We start from the raw sequence: 23,022 nt of genomic DNA on the forward strand, positions 1-23,022 counted from the left end.
TTGAGCCAGTATCTGAGCTTTGGTGATACTTGTGTCACTTATTCGGTGTTCCCTGTTCAGTTTAATTTTACCCTGGGTATTTGTCTCAATTAGCATTTTTTGTTCGTTTTCTCTTTCAGTCAGCTGATTCTCGCATTATCATTTACATTAGATTAGGTTGATAGTATAGAAAATCTTTAAATGTTGACTTTGTGTACAGTTCACACACTGTATTTTAAAGCTCCCTTTAAAATATAGTAAGTGACAGTTTTCAGTTAAATACTCTTCATTGGATATGCACAGGTACCAAACATACCCATAAGCCTCCACATGTCGTATGATACACCTGTTTAAAAAGTTCACCTACATACACACACTATATATATATATATACATATATATATATATATACATATATATATATATATACATATATATATATATATATACATATATATATATATATATATACATATATATATATACATATATATATATACATATATATATATATACACACACACACACACACACACACACACACGTTCACCTTAATGACCATCACCAAAAAACAGATTCATCAAACAGATCCTAAATTACGAAACAAAGAGCAGTCAAGTGATCAGAGCAACAGTGGGTGTTTTTTAATCGGATAATGCCATAAATCCCAGTGCCTCTCAAATAGGTCTGTGCTGTCAGAGCTAATTCAATACGCATCTGAGTTAAAACACTGTCTATACTGTTACAAATCTGACTCTGTTTGAACAGAACCAGAAGCAGAAAGCATGTTGAGGTTAACACAGAAAGCTGTCGTTCATGGTCTGGAATATGTATAACGATGTTCTAGCAAAAATAAATAAATAAATAAATAAATAGGATTGGATACAATTAAAGGGTTTCATATCTAGAAGGAAAACATCCATTAGATTTCCTATTTTGATTATAAAGAAAAAAAAGAAACAAACAGATGTCCTGCAAATTATCTTAGCAGCATAAGGGAAAGAAAAGCATGTAGAGGGTGTGCGTAACATATTGCACATAGAAGTAATGTGAACTGTGCGTCATCCTCTTCTCATGTATGATTGTGGGGATGGATTCAAATGTTTCAACCCTAGACAGCATTAACTCACAGTTCATAGCCACTGCTGTGTGGAGGACTTGCCCTCTAAACTCACATCTGGTCCTGCTAAGCTCTTCTGTAGGTTTGTTAATGGCTGCCATCTAGCATAACATTGGGGATTATGGATACTGTTCATTTCTCTCTCTCTCTCTCTCTCTCTCTCTCTCTCTCTCTCTCAAGATTTCAAGATTCAAGTAGCTTTATTGGCATAGTAAAAGGCTTTACACTGACAAAGCATTGGTAACATTAAATTACAGACATACACATTTACACGCGTTCACACACAATGAAATGTTTTATATATAAAATAATAGCTATAGAAGAAGAAGAAAATACACGATTATCTGTCTGAGCATTTTGTGCATGTTTACAGTGTTGATGTTATTGAGTGGATGGTGGTCCTGTTCCACTGTTTTGTTGTGACAGGACTTCACAAACCTAGCAGCCAGGTTTGAGCTTGGTGAAATCTCTCCTAGCAGGTGTGGGAGTTTGTTCTTAATTTGCATCAGCTCGAAGTCTTTTTCATGAGTTGTGAAATGGGGAAAACAATGTTTTCGCTAATTTATGTATAATTAGGGCATGTTGTTAAAAAGTGTAGTTCTGTTTTCACTTCATTTTGTGTGCAGTGGGAGCACAGCCTGTCTTCTTTTGGTAGCCAGGTCTGTCTGTCTGTGTCTGCCTGTCTCTATGGCCAGGTTGTGTTCGCTGAGTCTGTACATGGACATGTCTTAGAATAGGGTTGGTCACTGTGCTCAGGTATTCTGCCGATTTATATTCTCTGTTTAGGGACAGATAACATTCTAATTTACTATGTTGAGCTGTTGCTTCTGTCTCGTGTTTTAGATATTTTTCTTTTTGTGTTTTAATGATTTGATTGGGTCTGTCTGGGGTTTTGCTCTGGGGTTTGGCTGGACATGTTTTGGATTGTAAAGTCAGCTCTAAGACCAGCTTGCTGTGGAGGCTTCTCTCTAGGGTTAGCTAATAGTATCTCAGTGCTCTGTGATGGATGTATCACTATTTTTTTGGTGGGCATGGAATTTAATGGCTCTTTTTTGAATTTTGAAAAGTAATTATTATTCTTTCTCTCTCGATCTCTCTCTGTCTAACACATGCATACACAAACACACATCGTCACCCTTGTTCACTGTGCCTCTTGACCGACTCTGAAGTTGAAGTGTCTTAGTAAGGGGTTGTGCCACCCCGAGCTACCAGAACAAATTCAAGTCTCTGGAAAATTACCTTTAATAATTCTTCCAAATGATAGTCCCTACATTTTAATGGTGGTGGAGGAGATACTATCGAACATGTCACTCCATAATCTCCCATAGGTGTTCAGTTGGTGATTGTAAAGGCAATAACATTTGATTTACATCATTTTCATCTTCATCAAACCATTCAGTGAGCCCTCATGCCCTTTGGAAGGAGGTAGGATCATCCTGGAAGATAGAAGGCTACTCCAATAAATGTTTACTCATAAGATAAAGGTATCAGTCAGACAAAGGAAAGGAAAGAGTGGAATGAAAGGAATTTCCCTCTAAAGGAATGAGTGGACTTGAACTATGACAGCAAAATGCTTCCCAAAGCATAACAGAGACTGTTTCTATGAAACAGACTGTACTCTATGAAAAGGAAATTCTCTTTCTTGTCTTTCATGTTCAGCTATTAAATAAAATCACAAATTTTCATGCATACAGTGGATGATATACAGCACATCCCAAAAATGTGTGTCCATATACACAATGGGATGCAAAGTTTGCATTTTGGAAATAAAATAATGCACTTCAGACATAAAGTCCTGACCTATTATGTAGTTATTTATCTTCAAATATCTAAAAATAAAATATTATTCAGTAACTTGTAAACATTATTCAGTTCATACAGTAAAAAAAAAATTGGAAATGTGTGTAGTTGCAGATGGGTCCTGGGAATTTAAAGAACAAGTCATGACCAATGAATAGTCTTAAATTATTATATATTTTTAAAATATGTTAATAACATTTTTGATATATTGATATGTCTAACCAATTGTCCTTGTAGATAAATCAAGTTTGTTTAATCCAGTTAATTTTAGATTTGAACCAGCTATCAGCATTGGCAAAAAATCTCACAGGAATCAAAAAGTGGTCACTTTAGTGGTCCAATTACAGTGGACATGTAAATTGCATGAAATTGCTCAGTGCAATCAGAGAATCAAAAGCACTTCTCGTCTGGCATTGACGCATACATACACACACTACTGTGGAGAGGCTGCTCCCACGAGGCAGTTTGCCACAGTGTCCTCTGGCCACCGCCTCCAGGTCATTGTTACTATAGAGACTCTGAGTATGTCCGACTGCATAGCAACCCTGGACAGAGCCGAGCTTTACTAATGCATAGATTTTAGACCAAATTCTCTCATTCTCTTCACAGACCTGACTGAAGCAATGCCAGTTTTTTGTATAAAAAAACTAATCAATCCTATCCAAATCCTTGTGTCTCTGTACCAGGGTGTGGCTGTGTGATATATTGGTGATAACTTGAACAGACATCAGTAGAAACTTGTGTGCATCTCTCTCTCTCTCTCTCTCTCTCTCTCTCTCTCTCTCTCTCTCTCTCTAAAAGATTTATCGCTGTCTGTATACTGAGGCCATGCCCTCTCCAGCTGTTTATAGTTCCATTACTAAATGATCCTTCCCTCACACTCTACCCTCCACACTGCCTGTCACTTATACCTAATGCTGCCATGGTAACAGAGAGATGGGATGATGAGGGCATTGGGTTTGGGGAAAAATGTTAATCTGCAACTAGATACTCATCTAACTTCAGGTATCTATCAGAATCCCTTTGAAACCTTAATACCTGCCCTTGCTGATGTCTTGTGAGGCCTACGTAGCTTACGGATTTCTCTGATAATATGATAATATGCAACCATTTTAGTAACCACTTTATCCTGGCCTTTTTAGGCAATACCAACTGCCAGCTACTAGCTATTTCTCCCATATTGCTTGACAGCTACTAGCCTGGGAGGACAAGGTTAGCATGCACTTCCTCCAAGACATGAAAAGCCAACAGTTATCACATACATTCATACCAACAGTTGGCAAGTGTTGTGAGGACTCCTGGCCATGGATGGCTGTGGCCTTGTAAGGATTCAAACGTGTGATGTTCCAATGACAAAATGAATCAGTAGCTGGTGTAATATTTATCCTGTAATACTCAATGGTCTTACATGTGTATAGACAACATTAATAAGCAATTTTTTTCTTTCCTTAGTGATTGATTATCCAGTCGAGTATCATTTCTTTACCTGTTTGGGTGATGGGTATATTGTCTTATTTTGAGAGTGTGTATCTGTGTCTTGCCTCACTTTTGCCATACAGAAAGTGCCCTGATGGGTTTGAGTGTTTGAAGATGGGGAGAAACCCAAACTATGGCTACACGAGTTTTGACAGTTTTGGCTGGGCCTTCCTAGCGCTCTTTAGACTAATGACACAAGACTACTGGGAAAACCTCTACCACCAGGTATTGCTGAGTGGAACAGATATGAAGCCACAATGATTAAAAATTAAAGTCATTCAAGTTTATGTCTGCTCCTCTCACTTCTGGCAGACTCTACGTTCAGCTGGTAAGACCTACATGATCTTTTTCGTGCTGGTGATCTTCCTGGGCTCGTTCTATCTGGTAAACCTGATTCTGGCTGTAGTGGCCATGGCATATGAGGAACAGAACCAGGCCACCATTGCTGAGGCCTGGCAAAAAGAGAGAGAGTTCCAGCTGGCCATGGAGCAGCTTCGCAGAGACCCGATGGTATTACACACAGTTTTTTGTATATAAATGTTTATATAACAATTTAGTGTGCATCTATGGATCTGATAAGGTGCATTTTAGTGAACACTCATAAATTGCTTTGGTCTTTAATTGAATATTTTAGTCACCATATAAATAAGATGACACTGAGTACACCTGGTCTTTGAATCTGATTACGAAACAATCACACCAGTAGTATTTAGAAGCAATGTAAAATAGTAATTTTGAATGCTTCCGGCCAGGCATTAGGAAAGCGAAGCAAGGAAGCCGAACTGCGTCCATTTCAAGAGATGTCTCCATCACCATTTAGTTGCACTGAGTCCAGAGAGCATAGATCCAGATCCTACAGAACCGTGTCAGAGGAAGCAGAAGATGATCCTCCTGATGAGAAGGTAGGATTTCTGCGGATTTCTGCCATTCCTATTAAGGCAGTCCCAACACTCAACTCTTCCCCATTCTCTGTCTTTTCCTTTAGTTTGTGCACTCACTCCTAGCCACACTCTCCTCCCATCCTTTGAGCACACGGAGGAGCAGCAATAGCAGTGTGTTCACTTTCCATCTGCGCAAAAACTCTGAGGCTGATGATCAAGCCAGTGTCCTCTATGAGGGACGGAGTCGGGCAGGATCCACAGTGATGCCATGGCACAAGCGCCGCACAAGCAGCATTAGGAGCCACTGTTCCCAAGCTGTTAAACCCAGCTTTGCCATCAATGGCCGGCTTGAACTTTTGCCGGACCAGAATACAATTGGTGGTATCAGCCCACACACGCCTACCTTGTTTCCTGCACACAGCATGGAAAAGGTCAAAGAGGTCAGATGGACAGCACTATTAAATTGCACTACACACTATTTGGACTGTTCTTTGAAAACATTTAATATGATTTTGGGCTATAAAAATAACCTCATTGTATATAAGTGAGACAAGTCATATTCTGTTGTGAATGCAAAACATGTGTCTTAAGTATACACCATGTCTCTGGTGACTAATAGGAGCTGGCATGTTTAGAAGACCATGCTTATGAAGTCAGCAAATCCATGCAGCAAGGGAAGATAGAAGTTCTGTCTCCCTGCATGAAGCGAGAACTCAGCTCAGTCAGTTTCTTCAGTGATGCATTGGATGGTGGGCTTCAACCTTTTAATGTTTTCTTTTAGTCTTATCATTGTCTGTGTTTATTGTTCTTTGACAACCAGTAGCCATGTTGTGCAAACTGCAGGCAACTGCTTATTTGAGCCAAATTATTCCTTCATATTTTTTGTGATTTCTCATCTATGACGAAGGGCAATTTATGAAGGATGATGTCACTATTAGTTTGAGAGTATAGACCAAAAGGCCTGTGACAATATTATGTTTCTGTAGGAATATCATTTACATGTCCCATTGCGAAATTGTAACTGACAGCAGTCAATATATCTCATTTTTGTAATAGCCTCTCAGATACTTTAAAGGGCCCAAATCAGCTTCAAGATAGTGGTAGACACACAGCCATCTAAAGATGGTATATGGTTTTGTGGTCTTAGTCCAGATCAGTAATTATTAACAACTATGTTCCTTTATTTGTATATCTTAGAATTTGAAGAGACACATCAGAAGTGTCCTCCTTGCTGGTACGTGTTTGCTAAAAAGTATCTGATATGGACGTGCTCTCCAGCATGGCTTGGTCTGAAGGAGTTAGTAAAGGTCATGGTGATGGATCCTTTCCTGGACCTGGCCATCACTATCTGCATTGTGCTCAACACGCTCTTTATGGCTCTGGAGCATTACCCCATGACTGAGGAATTTAATGGCATGCTGAGTGTGGGGAACCTGGTGAGAATAGACTATACATAAAGTTATGAATCATCTTGTTCAGGACGTGGTGTAAACTCAATCTTTAACCTATGAGTAATGTCGATGTTACTTCATGAGCATTTATTTATTTAAAATAGCCAGAGAAAGATGGGATTATTCAGAGAAGCACCTCTGAAAGGTAACACTCAACATGGTACTTCCACCACCATGCTTCACTTTGGGGATGTGTTGTCAAGGTGATTGGATTTCTTCCAAATCTAGAGCATTGTGCTCTTTTTTTTGTTGCTCTTGTCAGACTAGAGAACTTTGGGTTCAAAATGTCTTTTGGCAAATTCCAAATGGGATTTCATATAGCTTGCCACCCAGCTTTGTCCAGTGTCTGGGTTATGGTTATGTTGTGAACAGTTTCTGCCATCCGAGCTATGGATCTCTCTAACTCCTTCAAAGTTACTCTTGGCCTCATTATTGCTTCTTTGACTAATGCCATCAGTAGCCGGACACTGATTTCTTGGTACTTTATATAGAGGGAAAATGTGGCAGGAAAACAAGATGAATAAACACTATTTCATGCACAATTTAATTAAAAGGCCAAAGGTGCAATGTTAATGAACAACTTTTCACTATTTAATTCCATAGTACTGTTCCAAAGTAATGAAACAGATTCACAGATATGGATGCTAATGTGTTGCTGATTATTCTGTACGTAATTGTTTGTCTTCAGGTGTTCACTGGGATTTTCACAGCTGAGATGGCAATGAAGCTCATTGCACTGGACCCATACTACTATTTCCAGCAAGGCTGGAACATCTTTGATGGGATTATTGTTTGCTTGAGTTTGATGGAACTTGGTCTGTCCAATGTTGAGGGATTATCAGTGCTCCGTTCATTCAGACTGGTAAGGTCACATCAGAGCAGCCAATCTATTAGAAATGACACCAGCAAAACCTACTTCAGCATAACCTCATCCATCCATCCATCCATCTATCCATCTATCCTTTTTTTTCAGCTGAGAGTCTTCAAACTGGCCAAGTCATGGCCAACACTCAATACCCTGATAAAAATCATCGGCAACTCTGTGGGTGCCCTGGGCAATTTGACCCTCGTCCTGGCCATCATCGTCTTCATCTTTGCTGTGGTTGGCATGCAGCTGTTTGGGAAGAACTACCAGGACTGCGTGTGTAAGATTAGCACGGACTGCACTCTGCCACGCTGGCACATGAAGGACTTCTTCCACTCGTTTCTGATTGTGTTCCGTGTGCTGTGCGGTGAATGGATCGAGACGATGTGGGACTGCATGGAGGTGGCTGGCCAGCCACTGTGCATCCTCGTCTTCATGCTGGTTATGGTCATTGGAAACCTGGTGGTGAGTTGAAAGGATATTATTAGTATGTTTGCATGGCAACAATCATGATGCTTTACTGATGTTTTATTTCCTAACCAGTTTCTTTAATACAAACTTTATTAGTATCTCTATTTGCATAATAGATTTGTTGCATTGATTTGGAAGTTGTCTGAGTTTGTGCAGCTTAGAAGTTTTAAAGGCCATAAGCAAGGCAGGGAGAAGAATAAATCTTTGGGATTTTCTTATTGCATTGGTCAACAGCCACTAGAATAGGTATCATGCCTTGGAAGGCGGGCAAAGGGAGGATACATATCAAAATCAAAAACTGTAGGTTGTGACAGCTCAGTGGTTAAGATGTTGAAGTACTTCTTGGAAGGTCGTGAGTTCAGATCTGCCAAGCTGCCACTGCTGGACCCTTGTGCAAGGCCCTTAACCCTCAACTGCTCAGTTGTATAAAGAAAATAAATGTAAGTTGCTCTGGATAAGGGTGTCTGTGAAAAATGGCATAAATGTAAAATCTATGGCATGGTGCAGTGATGAGGAATTGAGAGTGGCAAACGTTTGCCAGCAAGAAGAGGTTTAGGAACATTGGCTTCCCACCAGTTTTTAGTGGCAAGCACTAGATACCAGTACCTAGATATTTATGTGCAGAGGTTGGAAGAACTTTGTTATGACTGGGTCATCTCTAAGGACCTGTTTTATTTAATGGTCAATGTATAATGGTCCAAGGACCAACTGATGGTGGCCACAAATGAAGATTTGAGTAGCATTATCTTTGTGGGTATAGGTGCTCAGTGGGTAAATTCAAGATAAAGCATCAGCTGACATTTTTGGAATCAGACCAGTATGATTTAGTTACCTGGAATCTTAGAAAGAAAAGAGCCCATTTTGCTTGGTGTGGTGTGAGACGTTTGGCCTTCAGGTATAGATTTTAATGCATCCTTTACCCAATGGAACCATTCCTCCCAGGCTAATTTATGCAATGTTAGAATTGTTGTAATTGTCAACAAAAGTTTTACTGAAAAGAAAGCAACGAGATACATTTCCTCTTTCTGTCTTCTCTGTCCCTAGGTTCTGAACCTCTTCCTGGCTCTGTTGCTGAGCTCCTTCAGCTCTGATAACCTGTCTGCTCCAGAGGAGGATGGTGAGATGAACAACCTACAAATAGCCATTGCACGCATATATTCTGGCCTCAGCTGGATCCTGGGAGTCATCAAGGATTTCTTCAACGGCAACCTGGCCACACACTGGCACACGAATAAGCAAGCCCAGGCAACCGTGAAGGGTCACGGCACCAACCATGTTGAATGTAATGGGACTGTTGGGAGAATCAGCAGTTATGCAGCGAAACATGTCACTTCAGAAAGGGAGGACAGCTACATGACCAATCCCAGCTTGAACATATGTGTTCCGATAGCACCTGGAGAATCGGACATGGAGTTTCCTGAGGAAGAGGAAGATGGCACAGAGACATCAGAAGATGAAATAAACAATCCAGTAAGTTGATTGTTACTGATTTTTTGTGGGAATTTATTAACATTCGTAGAAATGGATGTAAGCAAACGATAGATCATTATAAATTAGGTCGAACAATTACACTGATGGAGAATGAGTACATATCAAGTCTAGAACCCTAAAGAGTTCTTCAGTTTGTCCCTGTGGGGAAACCCTACAACATAATTGGTTAATGATGGGGGTGTCAAGTGAAATCTCTTTTAGAAGACAAGAGAAGACCCTTGAGGAGACCTGACATACAAATTTTCATAAAATCAACAACCCTATGCTTCTTATCTTACACTATTTTTTATCTGTATCTGTTTGTGTATCTGTACCTGTATTCAGATTTAAACCCAAACTGGGTGTGATTGCTATGATTATTGCTGTATTCGTTTCTGTTTAGATACACATTTTGTTCATTCCAAATAATGTATTTGCATTCAGCTACATCCCTAGCTTCTTACCAGCATAATCATTAAGGCCAGAGTAAACATAATAATGGTCAACATTCACTAACTCCTCAGTGTAGGATTACAGATCTGATATAGTATTGGGTCAACACCGTTTGCAAATAACCCTAGTAAATCAGTAGAAAAATTCTAAGCGTGTTGTCTTGCAGGATTTTTTTTTCTCCTACAAAATTGCATAGCAAAAAGATAGCAGTGGTAGCTTCAGTCTGAAATAAAACCACAGTTCAAATGTTTATCATTATCACAAGTTAATGCCATAGATCAGTAACCTTTAAGGAAGCACCATATTGGCCCAAGGTTTCTTGTCCTTAACTGATATTGGTAACAGAGACAGTTAATGATTTTTAACTATTTAGGGTACTAAATAGGTCTCAGTTGTTGTGGCTGCTATAGAATGGATATGATGGGGTGAGGAATTGAACACCAGCCTTTTGGCTTTATCAGGAAGTGATCAGCCTGTCAGAAGGAAGTACTGTGGATCTGAGGAATCCAGAAGGAGAAGATGAGGACATCCAGCTAGCTGGTGACACCATGGAGCCAGAAGAGTGTCTCCCTGAGTGTGAGTGAAGGACAATGTTTAAAATAATAAAAAGCATTTAAATCCACAACATGTAAACATATATAAAACATGAGCCCTGTTGCGTTTATTATGAACTCTTTCTATTTCAATTAAGTCAAGCTTTTACCTACATAAATATACACTGAAACCACAGACTTCCATTTTCTATATGTTGTGAATATTATTTTAAAATCATACTATATTATGATTTGATCCTGAGCTTGGGCTACTCTCTGTGGGCTACACTCTCCAGTATCCACCCAATGAAATGGGGCAGTGGGCCACATGTATTTTAGACCATATTAGTCTTCTTAAGGTCGATTCCATTATCTGTAGTAGTCACAGAAAAACTGCTTAAAATAAATTCAGGTCTTACACTCATACAAATTTGTAGGAACACAGTTCTTAAGTACCCTATGTACCTTATGATGGATGTTTAGCTGATAATGTGTGTTGCTCTCAGTTTTACCAGCTAACTCTAATTATTTTTGCTTATATTCAGTCTGTATGCGTCGCTGTGAATGGTGCGACATCAACACGAACCAGGGTCTAGGCCTGGTCTGGTGGAGGCTGAGGAAGACCTGCTACCAAATTGTGGAGCACAGCTGGTTTGAAACCTTCATCATCTTTATGATCCTCCTCAGCAGCGGAGCTCTGGTACGAAGCCACACACAAGATCTCTACATACAGTTGAATTTCCAGTGTTGATTGAAGCCCTACTGTTAAATTAACATTAAAATACTAGATGATATAAAATGTCGTGATTTATAAAACACACAACATACTGCTAAAATTGAACAGATCAAGTAATCTAGACTTCACCACAACACAATAAATTACTATTGTTGAGAGTTTATGTAGCGTAACTTAGCTATATATACACTGGCGTAATGTTATTTTAGTTGAACATAGGTGACTTTATGAATTGCTATTTTTGTGGTCAGAAATGATCGTGCATGTGCATGTACATGGGTGGAACAGCACAATCAGGGGTGTGACATTCAAAGTTGGCTGCCATGTGGTATATTTTAACAATTTGGTCCAAAATTGTGCTAAATTTGTTACCCACTTTAACACAGAGAGACATTAGGCTAAAAAACAAATAACCAAAGTTATACAAAAACGAATTGCTGTCATGTGAATGAACACCTTAAAATCCATGAGAAGACTGTCAGCCAGATTTTATTTGATTAACTGCTACAGTATTGACTTTTAGAATCTAAAAGTAAACTCTAATCATATATTATTATGAAATGAGCTGCATGGAGCTTCTTCTACTGTATTACAAGGCAAAACTATAGTATACTCAAGACATTTTGACTGACAGTGTAATTATTTACATTTGCGCAATGCTTTTCTTTCAGGCGTTTGAAGACATATATATTGAACAGAAGAAGGTGGTGAAAGTGGTGCTAGAATACGCGGACAAGGTCTTTACCTACGTCTTTGTGCTGGAGATGCTTCTGAAATGGATTGCATATGGTTTTAAGAAGTACTTCACAAACTACTGGTGCTGGCTAGATTTTCTGATAGTGGATGTGAGTATACAGCCTTCCTTTGATTTCTCAGCTAGTTATTTTTTTCCCCCCTCAACAGTACTTTTATAAGGTTGTTTGTCTTTCTGCAAATATTCAGATATTCAGCTATCAATGAAAGCATGATGGTTAACATGGTTAACTTTGCGCATGGAGGTGAAGATGTGTTGCAAAATCAGACTTCACTTTATGAAGTTTACTACTTGCAACGGTGTTAGGTGTTGACTGGAAAACTTCGTAGGCAAATACAGTGATTTAACTATTGTTGTATTACAGCAAATGTTAAGAAAACTTGTTTATGAATGATTAAATGAGTTAAAATCAAGCGACCAAGCAAACAAATAAACAAATAATGTTTTAACAATATACATTTTTTTTCAAGGTTTCTTGATTGACAATGACATTCTTAAATGTGTGTCGAGGTTTTTTTTTTTTTTTTTTTTTTTTAGAGTTAGCAAATACACAATATTTGGTTAACTAGTATCCATACTAATGGTGAAAGGATATGAAGGACATTTATATATAAAATTATTTAATTATACTTTAAAATAATTGTAATATGGGTTACAAGGTTGTAGAGAAAGAAGAGAAAGTGATGACGTTACATTTGTGAGCAGAACACGAACGGTATACCAATCCTTGAATCACTCATTAACAGACATTATGACTTACAGTTATTTGCTTAAACTTTATAAATGAATTATTGTTAAAGAGCAATCACAATGATTTGGGCTACCTTACAGGCCCAAAGAGTCATGAATCCAAACACTGCTCATTCGAGGTAGTCGTGGTCACAGTGATATACACTACAGTACAAACACACACATCTTTGCATTTTGTTTGCGTGAATAAACTTTTATTGCATATCATATTTACTGCATATCTCCTGGTTTTACCTGCCTGTTTAATCCTATTTAGATCTCTACACACACCTCTAATGATAGGGTAAGTTCATAGTTCAAAGGTCGGAGGTGAGTAGATGTTCTGGATGAGTTGTTTTCTCTGCATCACAGCTGCATTTTGGATTCAACTGATCCATTTTGAGATATAAATGCCACTGTCTTTCTTTGTGATCTAGGAATATGACGAACCTGCATTTTATTTGCATTCAAAGTGAAGTTTCTTTGGATTTCATACCACTGAAGTGGTTAATATGTATAAGACCTTGGCCTTTATATCCAAATAAAATAGCACTCATTAACTGAAAGGGTTATCTACAGAAGATACTAAAAGTGGTGACTTTTCATTCTAAGTTTCGGGGGGATATATATATATATATATATATATATATATATATATTTTTTTTTTTTTTTTTTTTGCTTGTATTGTGTGAGCAGTTGAGGACAATATTATGAATGAAGCTTGTATCATGCTTACAACTGGTCAGTGTAATAATGATTGATTTTTCATTTCTAATGTTGTTGTTTTTTTTTATTGATCTTTTTATAGATCTTCTTTAGATATATTACAAAATCCCTCTAATTAAATACCTCTTTCTTTTATAAAGAACTAGCCATTTTTGGGACGAACAAAATTTATTTCCCAAAAAATATTTCAAAATATAAAAAAAATAATAATAATAAATGAAAATGATTTCACCCTATCTTTATTTATGTACATTTAGATTTAATTTTGGCCCTTATCTCTACTCAATCTCTAAACCCATGTTCTACATTAAATTTGACTTCCATTAAATGACAAAAAAAAAAAATTCTTTATAAAAACCTCACTCTATTTAATATATATGCATAGTGAATATGCATATATAGTTGAGTATGTGGGTATGTACGCTAACTAGTACATATGTACATATTTGTCCTGGTTTTGTCAACATGTCATCTCATTAACTCTTCATTTACCTCATTTCCAACCGTCATCAGCAACGGGTCATTCAACAGTCGAATACCATACTGTCTGCTCTGAATGTAGAATAGAGTGGAAACATATTTCTACAAACAACTAAATTCTAGATTGCAACTTCGAAATTAATTCACTGTTCCAATAAATGAGTTCCTGTAGAATGTCCCAAAACATGTACTGGCTTTACAGTCTCATCTTTAGATCTTTTCATCTTTGGCTGCATTTTTTTTTTGTAGAATGTTAAAATCTGTTCATATTTACTGTCAATCTGAAAATTATAATTGTTTTGATAGTAACACTTTGAAGATGTTTTACATTCCCTCCCCAATGATTAAAATTTGTTTAGCTATGTCTGGTACATAGCTAATAAAGTATATAGTAACATAAGTGCTACTATGCAATGAGATCTTAATGGCTAGTATGTAGTTCTGATACACTTGAAGCACACCCATAGGGCGGAGTTATACAGAAATACAGTATTTAGACCTCAGATGTAATTTGGTAGTCATGTGTGAGTTGTACATGCAAAGTTTGCCAAAAACAGAGTTGTGTATCGAGTGAACTTGATTCTGACCTTGAACTTAAGTCCATTTTTTCTTGTGAGATATTGACTCGAGTGAAGAACAGCCATACATCTAGCACCGTTAATAATAATAATTAACCTTAAATTAAGTGCTAGCATAAGCCGAACTTTTGTATTGTACTTAAAGATACCGACTGACTAACTTTCTAGCTTGTTGTTGATTTTAGAACGGAGCCCTTGGTGCACTACATGTTGCATGCTACAGGCATTTTTACACATTTGTTACCTGTACTTATGTACTTGCTTCAGTCAGTAAATATGCACTTTCTGTAGTCATACAGTAATTGGTAATGCCCTGGTATTTTTTCCATCAATTTCTATGTACATACATATTTATCTTGAAATCTATGCATCATGTATTACTTGTAAGTATTGCGCACATGTTCAACGTACTAAACGTTTTAAAAATTCCAACTTACTGCATGGATGTTTTAATGATATCTCTCTCACATTCTATAACAACGGAATTGGACTGGTATATTCAGAACCTCCACTTTATATGGAACAATGTGCCACAGTTTTTCCATTGCAGAACCAGGCATACAGCTGATTTTACCGTATATATTAGCATTGAAATGTCTACCAATATTCTAGCACATACGGTAACCTCCTTTTAAAATTATACCTAACCGGTTGTTTAAAAAACAAAACCAAATGATCAAGTGGGTTAAATCCTTTGGTAGAGGTTTAAGGAAATTAACTCTAACATAACAGGTCGATAAAGCATAAGATCTTTATTTCAAACTGCAATGAGCATTCGTTCTCTCCCCTCACCCTACAGGTATCGCTAATTAGCTTGGTGGCTAATTCTCTGGGCTACTCAGACTTTGGAGCTATTAAATCCCTGCGGACCCTGAGAGCCCTTAGACCACTAAGGGCCCTGTCCAGATTTGAAGGAATGCGGGTAAAACACTTTCTCTTCTCAATCCTCTTACTGCGATTTCCTGCCACCAGGATAGTAACCTGTGTTATATCCATGCTATAACTTGAGACATGTAACCTTTTTGTTCTGCAAATATATACTCTGGTATTTCCTTTGCAATAGGCCTATCTCTAATGACGTGTTGTAGTACTGTATGGTCTAACCTGGTGGGATTTATGTTTTGTTGAGGTGGTGGTGAATGCACTAATTGGTGCCATCCCCTCCATCATGAACGTGCTGCTGGTATGTCTGATCTTCTGGCTTATCTTCAGCATCATGGGTGTCAATCTCTTTGCTGGGAAATTTGGAAAGTGTGTCAACAGGACAGGCTACATCCATAACGCCTCAATTGTGAACAATAAATCAGATTGCCTGGCCATGAACAACACTCAGTTCTACTGGACCAGGGTGAAGGTTAACTTCGACAATGTAGGGTTGGGATACCTCTCACTTTTACAAGTCGTAAGTCACTAATTTATTCACTTTTTAGTTGCCATTTGAAAATAAATTATATCAGGGCTTGGTGTATCTTATAAGACTACTTGTAAGATAATTTGGCGATGTAACCACCCCTACCTGTGCTGAGTCACATCACGTCCACAGGCATATCTTTTACCTCTGGAAATAATCAGCTCTGTCTTGCACAAAAGCATGTAATTCCGTATCACTGAACATTCAGTAACATTAAATGGTTACTCTTGGGTTAGTCTTTGTTTTTACATAGGATATATTTGGGCTATCTGTATCTCTTTGGTGCTTAAATATCTGTATCTGGATTTGAACTATGCCTCTGGAAACACTTCTAAACACCTGAAACACACTTGTAGTCTCAGCTAGATGTTTTTCTGGCAAGCTTTCTTTATATATATACACACACACACATACATACATACATACATACATAATTTATAATATATATATATATATATATATATATATATATATATATATATATATATATATATATTACACATTGTGAGCACCCTATTCAATCTATATTTGTATTTATTTAGAACTCATTACCTGTTCATTCTGAATAATGTATTCATATTCAGTTACATCCCTAATGATATTGTAAAGGTATATCAGCAGTTGATTTAAAACACTTCTTAGAACTCTTCTTCTTTTGAGAGACTACGCTGATAGGTTCATGTCAATGCTTTTTGTGCTCATCTGGAATTACAGGCAACTTTCAAAGGCTGGATGGAGATCATGTATGCAGCAGTGGATTCACGTGGGGTAACCATTCATTCCACTAAAATCTATTATGCATTCTGGATAAATATCTGCTACTCATCTATTTTCTTTCTCATAACAGGTAGAAGAGCAGCCCATTCAGGAGATTAACCTGTACATGTACCTTTACTTTGTCATCTTCATCATCTTCGGCTCATTCTTCACTCTAAATTTATTTATTGGTGTAATTATCGACAACTTCAATCAGCAGAAGAGAAAGATAGGTGCTGATGCCTTGCTGATTTAGCTGAAATATTTAATATGTGACTTAAATATTTGTAGTTGATACTAAAGATGATATTTTGCCATTACAAGGTGGACATGACATCTTTATGACTGAAGAACAGAAAAAGTATTATAATGCGATGAAAAAGCTGGGATCAAAAAAGCCACAGAAGCCCATACCAAGGCCAACGGTAAAAAAAAAGTGTCTAATCATATTAATTGACATTATTCATAGATTACTAATGTTGTAGTTGCTAACACATTTGTTTGGTCTTTAAATCAAGAATATTCTGCAAGGTTTCTTCTTTGATTTGGTCTCCAAACAAGCATTTGACATCACAATCATGATGCTGATCATCTTGAACATGATCACCATGATGCTAGAGACGGACGAGCAGTCTCCTCGCATGGAGTCCATTCTCAACAACATCAACCTGGCTTTCATCGTCATCTTTTCCACGGAATGCCTCATTAAGATCTTTGCTCTCCGCTGCTACTTCTTCACCATCAGCTGGAACATCTTCGACTTTGTAGTGGTCATCCTTTCTATTGTTGGTGGGTATAGAAAAATCGCTAAGTTGGTTTTACTTCTTGGGCAAAGTGTCAAAATCATCTCCTGGGGGGGCACAGCACTGCATAGTTCTGTTTTCCAAACCCATGCTCATTATTAGTAATTACTATGCTTTGGGATGCCCTGTAGTGAGTTGGATTATACTGTAGAATCCAACTCACTACAAGGTATCCCAAAGTATATTTGAACTAAATAGAAACAAAACTTCATCTATTAGTCCTGGTCTTTACCCCCATTACAATGGATGAAAAAACACAGTCAAGAGAAAACTTGCCAAACTTGGCAAGCATGATGGAGTCTTTGGTGCAGATTTGTTAAATCATGACAAATGCTAATATGTACAGAGCTACATTCTTCTAAAAATATTCCATCCAGCACTTTCTTTGGGTTGTACTTTTGGAGGATCTTTTGAAGGTTCGATCCTTGACAAACTGGTTCTACAACAGACAGTTTCCCTTTAACAAAGCTTTAGAAAGTTAAAGTACATACCCGTCTAAAAACCTTTGAAGAACCCGTTTCTTATAGAGTGTAGGGCTAGAGATTGGTGTCTTCATCCTAACATGATGTTTTCTTGGTCCTGACAACTGCGTGTGATTTTAATTTCTGAAATTTGATACACTGTGAAACATGACAGCCCCATTACGTTATGTCATAAGTTTTAGATATTTAACTCAAGTTTATAAGTTTTCAAAAATGAAGCTTAAAGTAATCCATTGTCTTGACTTAGAAAACTTGTAAAACGTAACTTTTTGAATTGAAACAAAGGTTATCTTCAAGTTGGGTTTACTCATGTTTTTAAGGCAGCAGGTGAACTTTGGTTTCCAAGTTTAAACCCCTGAAATGTTTTACAGTGTACTGGTTCTCATTACAGGAATTGTCCTGGCCGATATCATCGAGAAATACTTTGTGTCTCCAACCTTATTTCGGGTGATCAGGCTTGCCAGAATCGGACGGGTCCTCAGGCTCATACGAGCAGCCAAAGGAATAAGGACGTTACTCTTTGCCTTAATGATGTCACTGCCAGCCCTCTTTAACATTGGCCTTCTGCTGTTCCTTGTCATGTTTATTTATGCCGTTTTTGGGATGGCCAACTTTGCCTATGTGAAGAAGCATGGTGGGATCGATGACATGTTTAACTTTGAAACCTTTGGAAACAGTATTATATGCCTGTTCCAGATCACCACCTCTGCTGGCTGGGACAACTTGCTGGATCCTATTCTAAGCAACTCGCCAGAGGAATGTAACCCACACATCGTCAACACAGGTACTAATACAAAGGGCAATTGTGGAAACCCCTCAATGGGAATTACCTTTTTTGTTAGCTACATCATCATCTCCTTCCTCATTGTTGTTAACATGTACATTGCCATCATCTTGGAGAACTTCAGTGTAGCCACAGAGGAGAGCACCGAGCCTCTTAGTGAGGATGACTTTGAGATGTTCTACGAGGTATGGGAGAAGTTTGATGTGGAAGCAACGCATTTCATTGAGTACTCGAAGCTTTCCAGTTTTGCAGATACACTTTCAGAGCCCCTGCGAATTGCCAAACCCAACAAGCTCAAGCTGATTTCAATGGATCTACCCATGGTGAGTGGAGACAAGATCCACTGCCTGGACATCCTTTTCGCCTTCACCAAACGTGTACTGGGTGAGTCGGGTGAGATGGATGCCCTCAAGCAGCAGATGGAGGAGAAGTTTATGATATCCAATCCATCCAAGACCTCCTATGAACCCATTACCACCACTCTCCGGCGCAAGCAGGAGGAGGTCTCGGCCACCATGATCCAGCGGGCATACAGGAGACACCTTGTCAGGCAGCAGATAAAGAACGTTTCTTATCTGTACCAACAAATAAACCAAGAGGCATCAGTGGACGTGGCGCATGTGCAAGAAAAACAGGGCCTCATTGCACATTTGATTAAGGAGCATTATGACAATGAGGAGGAGCTGGTTGAGGGGTCTCAGCACTCCTCCCCTCCTTCCTATGAGGCTGTCACCATGTCTCCAACTGGATCATTCCAGGTGCTGATGCCTGCCTCCAGGAACCTTGTAGATTGTGATTCTTGTAACACTGAAGAAACCTGTCTGTAAGTACTACTTATTATATCAGGAAGATCAGAGTGTAAAGCGCATGGTATGCTGGGACATGCAAAGGCATATAGACAGACCTACAGTGGGCTCTTCAGCACATGGATACATTTGCTGATTCATATGATGCTCAAACCATGTACAAGCCATACTGTATTACAGAGTTATTGTTACTTCACTACTGACAGCCAGAAAGTCAGTGAGGTGGATATCCTCAAGCAGCAGACAGAGGAGTTCCTGGCTAATCCCTACTATGTTAGAAGTACATTTTGTTGAATGGTAGATCGTTAGGAATAGGTTTGATGATCACTGGACAAAGCACATTCACTATATCAGTGAATTGATGAAGACTAAGGCCAGAAAATATTCATTATATACGCAATGGCTTTTTGGTAGATAGTATTTACCTTGCAGTAAGGTAAATACTATCTACCGCACGTGAATATGTGTTGTCGAATTGACAGTATTGATCAAGGTTTGACATTTTTCCACTATTTTTTAGCAATGATCTCAAATATTTTTCTACCAAGGATTAAACATACAGTATACTATGTATGTCCCAACACTACAGAATGTAAGTAGTTATAATTTTACTTGAAATCTATGGGATAAGGTTGTGAAGATGAAACATGATTACTGATGTTTACTGATGTAAATAGAATTAACGCCATGGAGAATGCGGTGTTGAAAGGCACAGTGGATATAAAAAAAATCCACACATCCCTGTTAAAATGACAAGTTTTTGTGATGTAAAAAAAAAAAATGTAACTAAGATAAATCATGTCAGATCCTTTTCTACTTTTATTCTGAAATTTTTTACCTATTAATTGAAGTCTAAAACAATAAGAAACATTTTGTACAAATATACCATAAACTGATTGCATAAGTGTGCGCACCCCTAAACTAATACTTAGTTGAAGCACCTTTAGATTTTATCACAGCATTCAATCTTTTTGGGTAAAGAGTCAATCAGTCTGGCACATCTTGACTTAGCAATATTTTGGCAACTGTCAAATTAGCTGGCTCTCTCCTGTGCACAGCCCTCTTCAAGTCGCCCCACAGATTTTTGATTGGATTTAGGTCTGGACTCTAACTGGGCCATTCCAAAACCTTGAACTTGTTTTGGTGAAGCTATTCCTTTGTTGATCTGGTTTGCTTTGGGTTGTCATCATGCTGAATGGTGAAATTCTTCTTCATCTTAAGGTTTTGTGCCAAAATTGACTGGTATTTTGAGCTCTTTTGGTGTTCTTTTGGTGATGTGCTGTGTTTATCTTTGGGTATTATGGCCAAAAAGTTCAACTTTGGTCTCATCAGACCAGAACACATTATTCCACATGTTTTTGGGAGATTAGATGAATTTTCTATTTATTTATTTATTTATTTTAAAAGGCTTCTGTCTTGCCACTCTACCCCATAGTCCAGAGATATGAAGAATTCGGGAGATTTTTCTGACATGTAGGGAGTAACCGATACTTGCCAGAAATTCTTTGAATGTTGCTGTAGGCCTCTTGGCAGCCTCCCTGACCAGACCAGTTTTCACTTGATCTTCTCATCGATTTTAGAGGGACGTCTTGTTCTTAGTAGTGTCACTGTCGTGCCATGTATACTCCACTTGTACATTTTTGTCTTTACAGTTTTCCATGGTATATCCACTGCCTTGGAATTTTTCTGTGACCCTCTCCTGATTGATCCCATACCTGCTTTCTAAGCTCTTAGCGGCCCATGGCTTTTCCAGTTGGATGTTACCAAGAATATGTCAGGAAAATCCTATAGGAACAGCTGTACTTTATTTGGAGTTAATCAGTCACTTTAATTGATGGCAGGTGTATACTAATTAGTATTTAACATGAGTTTGAATTTGATTGGTTGATGCTGAACACTGCCTTATTCCTAATTATGAAAGGGATGTGCACACATATGCAAGCTGTGTATTGGAAGATTTTTCTTTGTCTTTTTTTTTTTCCCAAAAAAACCTTTCTGGGTGTTTGTCACTTGATATTTATATGTTACAAGTTCACAATAAAGGTGAAAAAGGTTCTGACATGATTTAACTTAGTTTAACTTTTTTACATCACAAAAACCTGCCAGGGGTGTTATAGAGTTTTTATATCCATTGTACATAAAACAATTTTATTTTGTAGAAACATTGCGCCGATGCCATTATAGCTTGGTTTTGAGTCTGAACATTTTCTGCACAGGATATCCAGGTTGATTTTTAGGGCTATTTTCACTACGAGAGCTGCAATATGTGCCTGCTGATGTTTGTTGTGTCTCTACACACATGACTCAGTTTGGGAAAGCTGTGCTTCAGGAGCCATATTAAGGGATATATTAAGAGTCATATTAAGAGTAAGAATTGCTCTTAAGTCTCACAGACACTTTAATACTTACTGTATATGTGAAATGAATGATTGAATATGCAGTGATTTCTTTGCATTACATCAAAATCAATTCATTCATTTATTTAACTTTTCTAATACAGACAGGTGACAAATGAACGGGAAAACAAGCGACTATTATGTTGTGGAGGCATGTATTTATTTTGCTGGTATAGTTTGTGTCCACTTGTCTACTTAAAAGGAAGACTCACTGCAAATCATTACAATCATTCTTCGGACTGATCACCTTTATTCTGTAATACAACATTTCTGTCCTGATGGAAGAGGCCTTTAGGAAGAATGATGCTTATTTCTCCAGTACTATTCCTGAGACTTGCAGAATGTGCACAGAGGTGCAGCTGCTTTGGCAGCTTGTGTTGGCCAAAACCTTACTAACACACTTTATGTTGGTTTTTCTTTTAATTTGTCACCTGTATGTACCTCAAGGTGATATTCCTTTTTATACAGTGCAATTCATTATCCAAGATTATGACCAGATTTCTCCATATGTTATGTTTAATCAAAACATTCATTAAGCATTATATAAAATGACAATAAAGAAAAAATGCATCTGGTGAAACAAACTGTGCTATCAATTTTGGAAGAGGATCTCAAACTTTGGTCTTTCATAAGCTTTCTCTGGTACAATAAACAAAAAAGACCAAATTGTGGCCTTAGAATTATATTATTATTATTATTATTATTATTATTATTATTACATTCATTCTTAACCCTGATAAAAACCTCATAAAACTAAGGTCACAAATTTAGGCCACTAAATCTATTCAATCATATGAAACTTGTCTATACTACTAGCATGTGCCATCACTAAACTGTACATTGCACTGGTTAAGACAACCAGCATTGTCACAAAACAATGCTGAAATGATTTATTTTATATGTTATAATGAATAAATAATGGAAAACCGACGACTCATGATGACAGATGATAGTTCCGCATTGACCGACTACCAAGTACTATCACTAAAGTACTATCAATCATCTTTTCACACTTATCCAAGCTACCGGTAAATTACAATGTTACAATGTAACAGCTTTAGAGTGGTGCACCTTGAGTTTGG

The 23,022-nt window shown here is 37.8% G+C and overlaps 1 protein-coding gene across 2 annotated transcripts in view; it reads left to right on the plus strand.

Annotated features, from left to right (window-relative positions):
* scn12aa (sodium channel, voltage gated, type XII, alpha a) overlaps nt 1–22,816 on the plus strand; it is a 36,921-nt gene extending 14,105 nt beyond the window's left edge. The window contains exons 9-27 of one of the 2 annotated variants that reach the window (XM_053673722.1): nt 4,459–4,600; nt 4,688–4,885; nt 5,128–5,277; nt 5,361–5,696; nt 5,876–6,005; nt 6,454–6,692; nt 7,396–7,569; nt 7,681–8,037; nt 9,088–9,513; nt 10,428–10,542; nt 11,045–11,199; nt 11,907–12,080; nt 15,302–15,424; nt 15,632–15,904; nt 16,628–16,681; nt 16,761–16,902; nt 16,994–17,094; nt 17,188–17,458; nt 18,346–22,816. In XM_053673722.1, the coding sequence (XP_053529697.1) occupies nt 4,459–4,600; nt 4,688–4,885; nt 5,128–5,277; nt 5,361–5,696; nt 5,876–6,005; nt 6,454–6,692; nt 7,396–7,569; nt 7,681–8,037; nt 9,088–9,513; nt 10,428–10,542; nt 11,045–11,199; nt 11,907–12,080; nt 15,302–15,424; nt 15,632–15,904; nt 16,628–16,681; nt 16,761–16,902; nt 16,994–17,094; nt 17,188–17,458; nt 18,346–19,565 (4,780 nt within the window). In that variant the 3' untranslated portion in view covers nt 19,566–22,816. The remainder of the gene's footprint in view (nt 1–4,458; nt 4,601–4,687; nt 4,886–5,127; nt 5,278–5,360; nt 5,697–5,875; nt 6,006–6,453; nt 6,693–7,395; nt 7,570–7,680; nt 8,038–9,087; nt 9,514–10,427; nt 10,543–11,044; nt 11,200–11,906; nt 12,081–15,301; nt 15,425–15,631; nt 15,905–16,627; nt 16,682–16,760; nt 16,903–16,993; nt 17,095–17,187; nt 17,459–18,345) is intronic. The other variant, XM_017495023.3, reaches the window with a different exon arrangement.
* Nucleotides 22,817–23,022: the final 206 nt, after the last annotated feature.

The sequence above is a fragment of the Ictalurus punctatus genome, chromosome 20 (genome assembly GCF_001660625.3).
Source record: "Ictalurus punctatus breed USDA103 chromosome 20, Coco_2.0, whole genome shotgun sequence".
In the NCBI taxonomy this organism is placed as follows: Eukaryota; Metazoa; Chordata; class Actinopteri; order Siluriformes; family Ictaluridae; genus Ictalurus; species Ictalurus punctatus.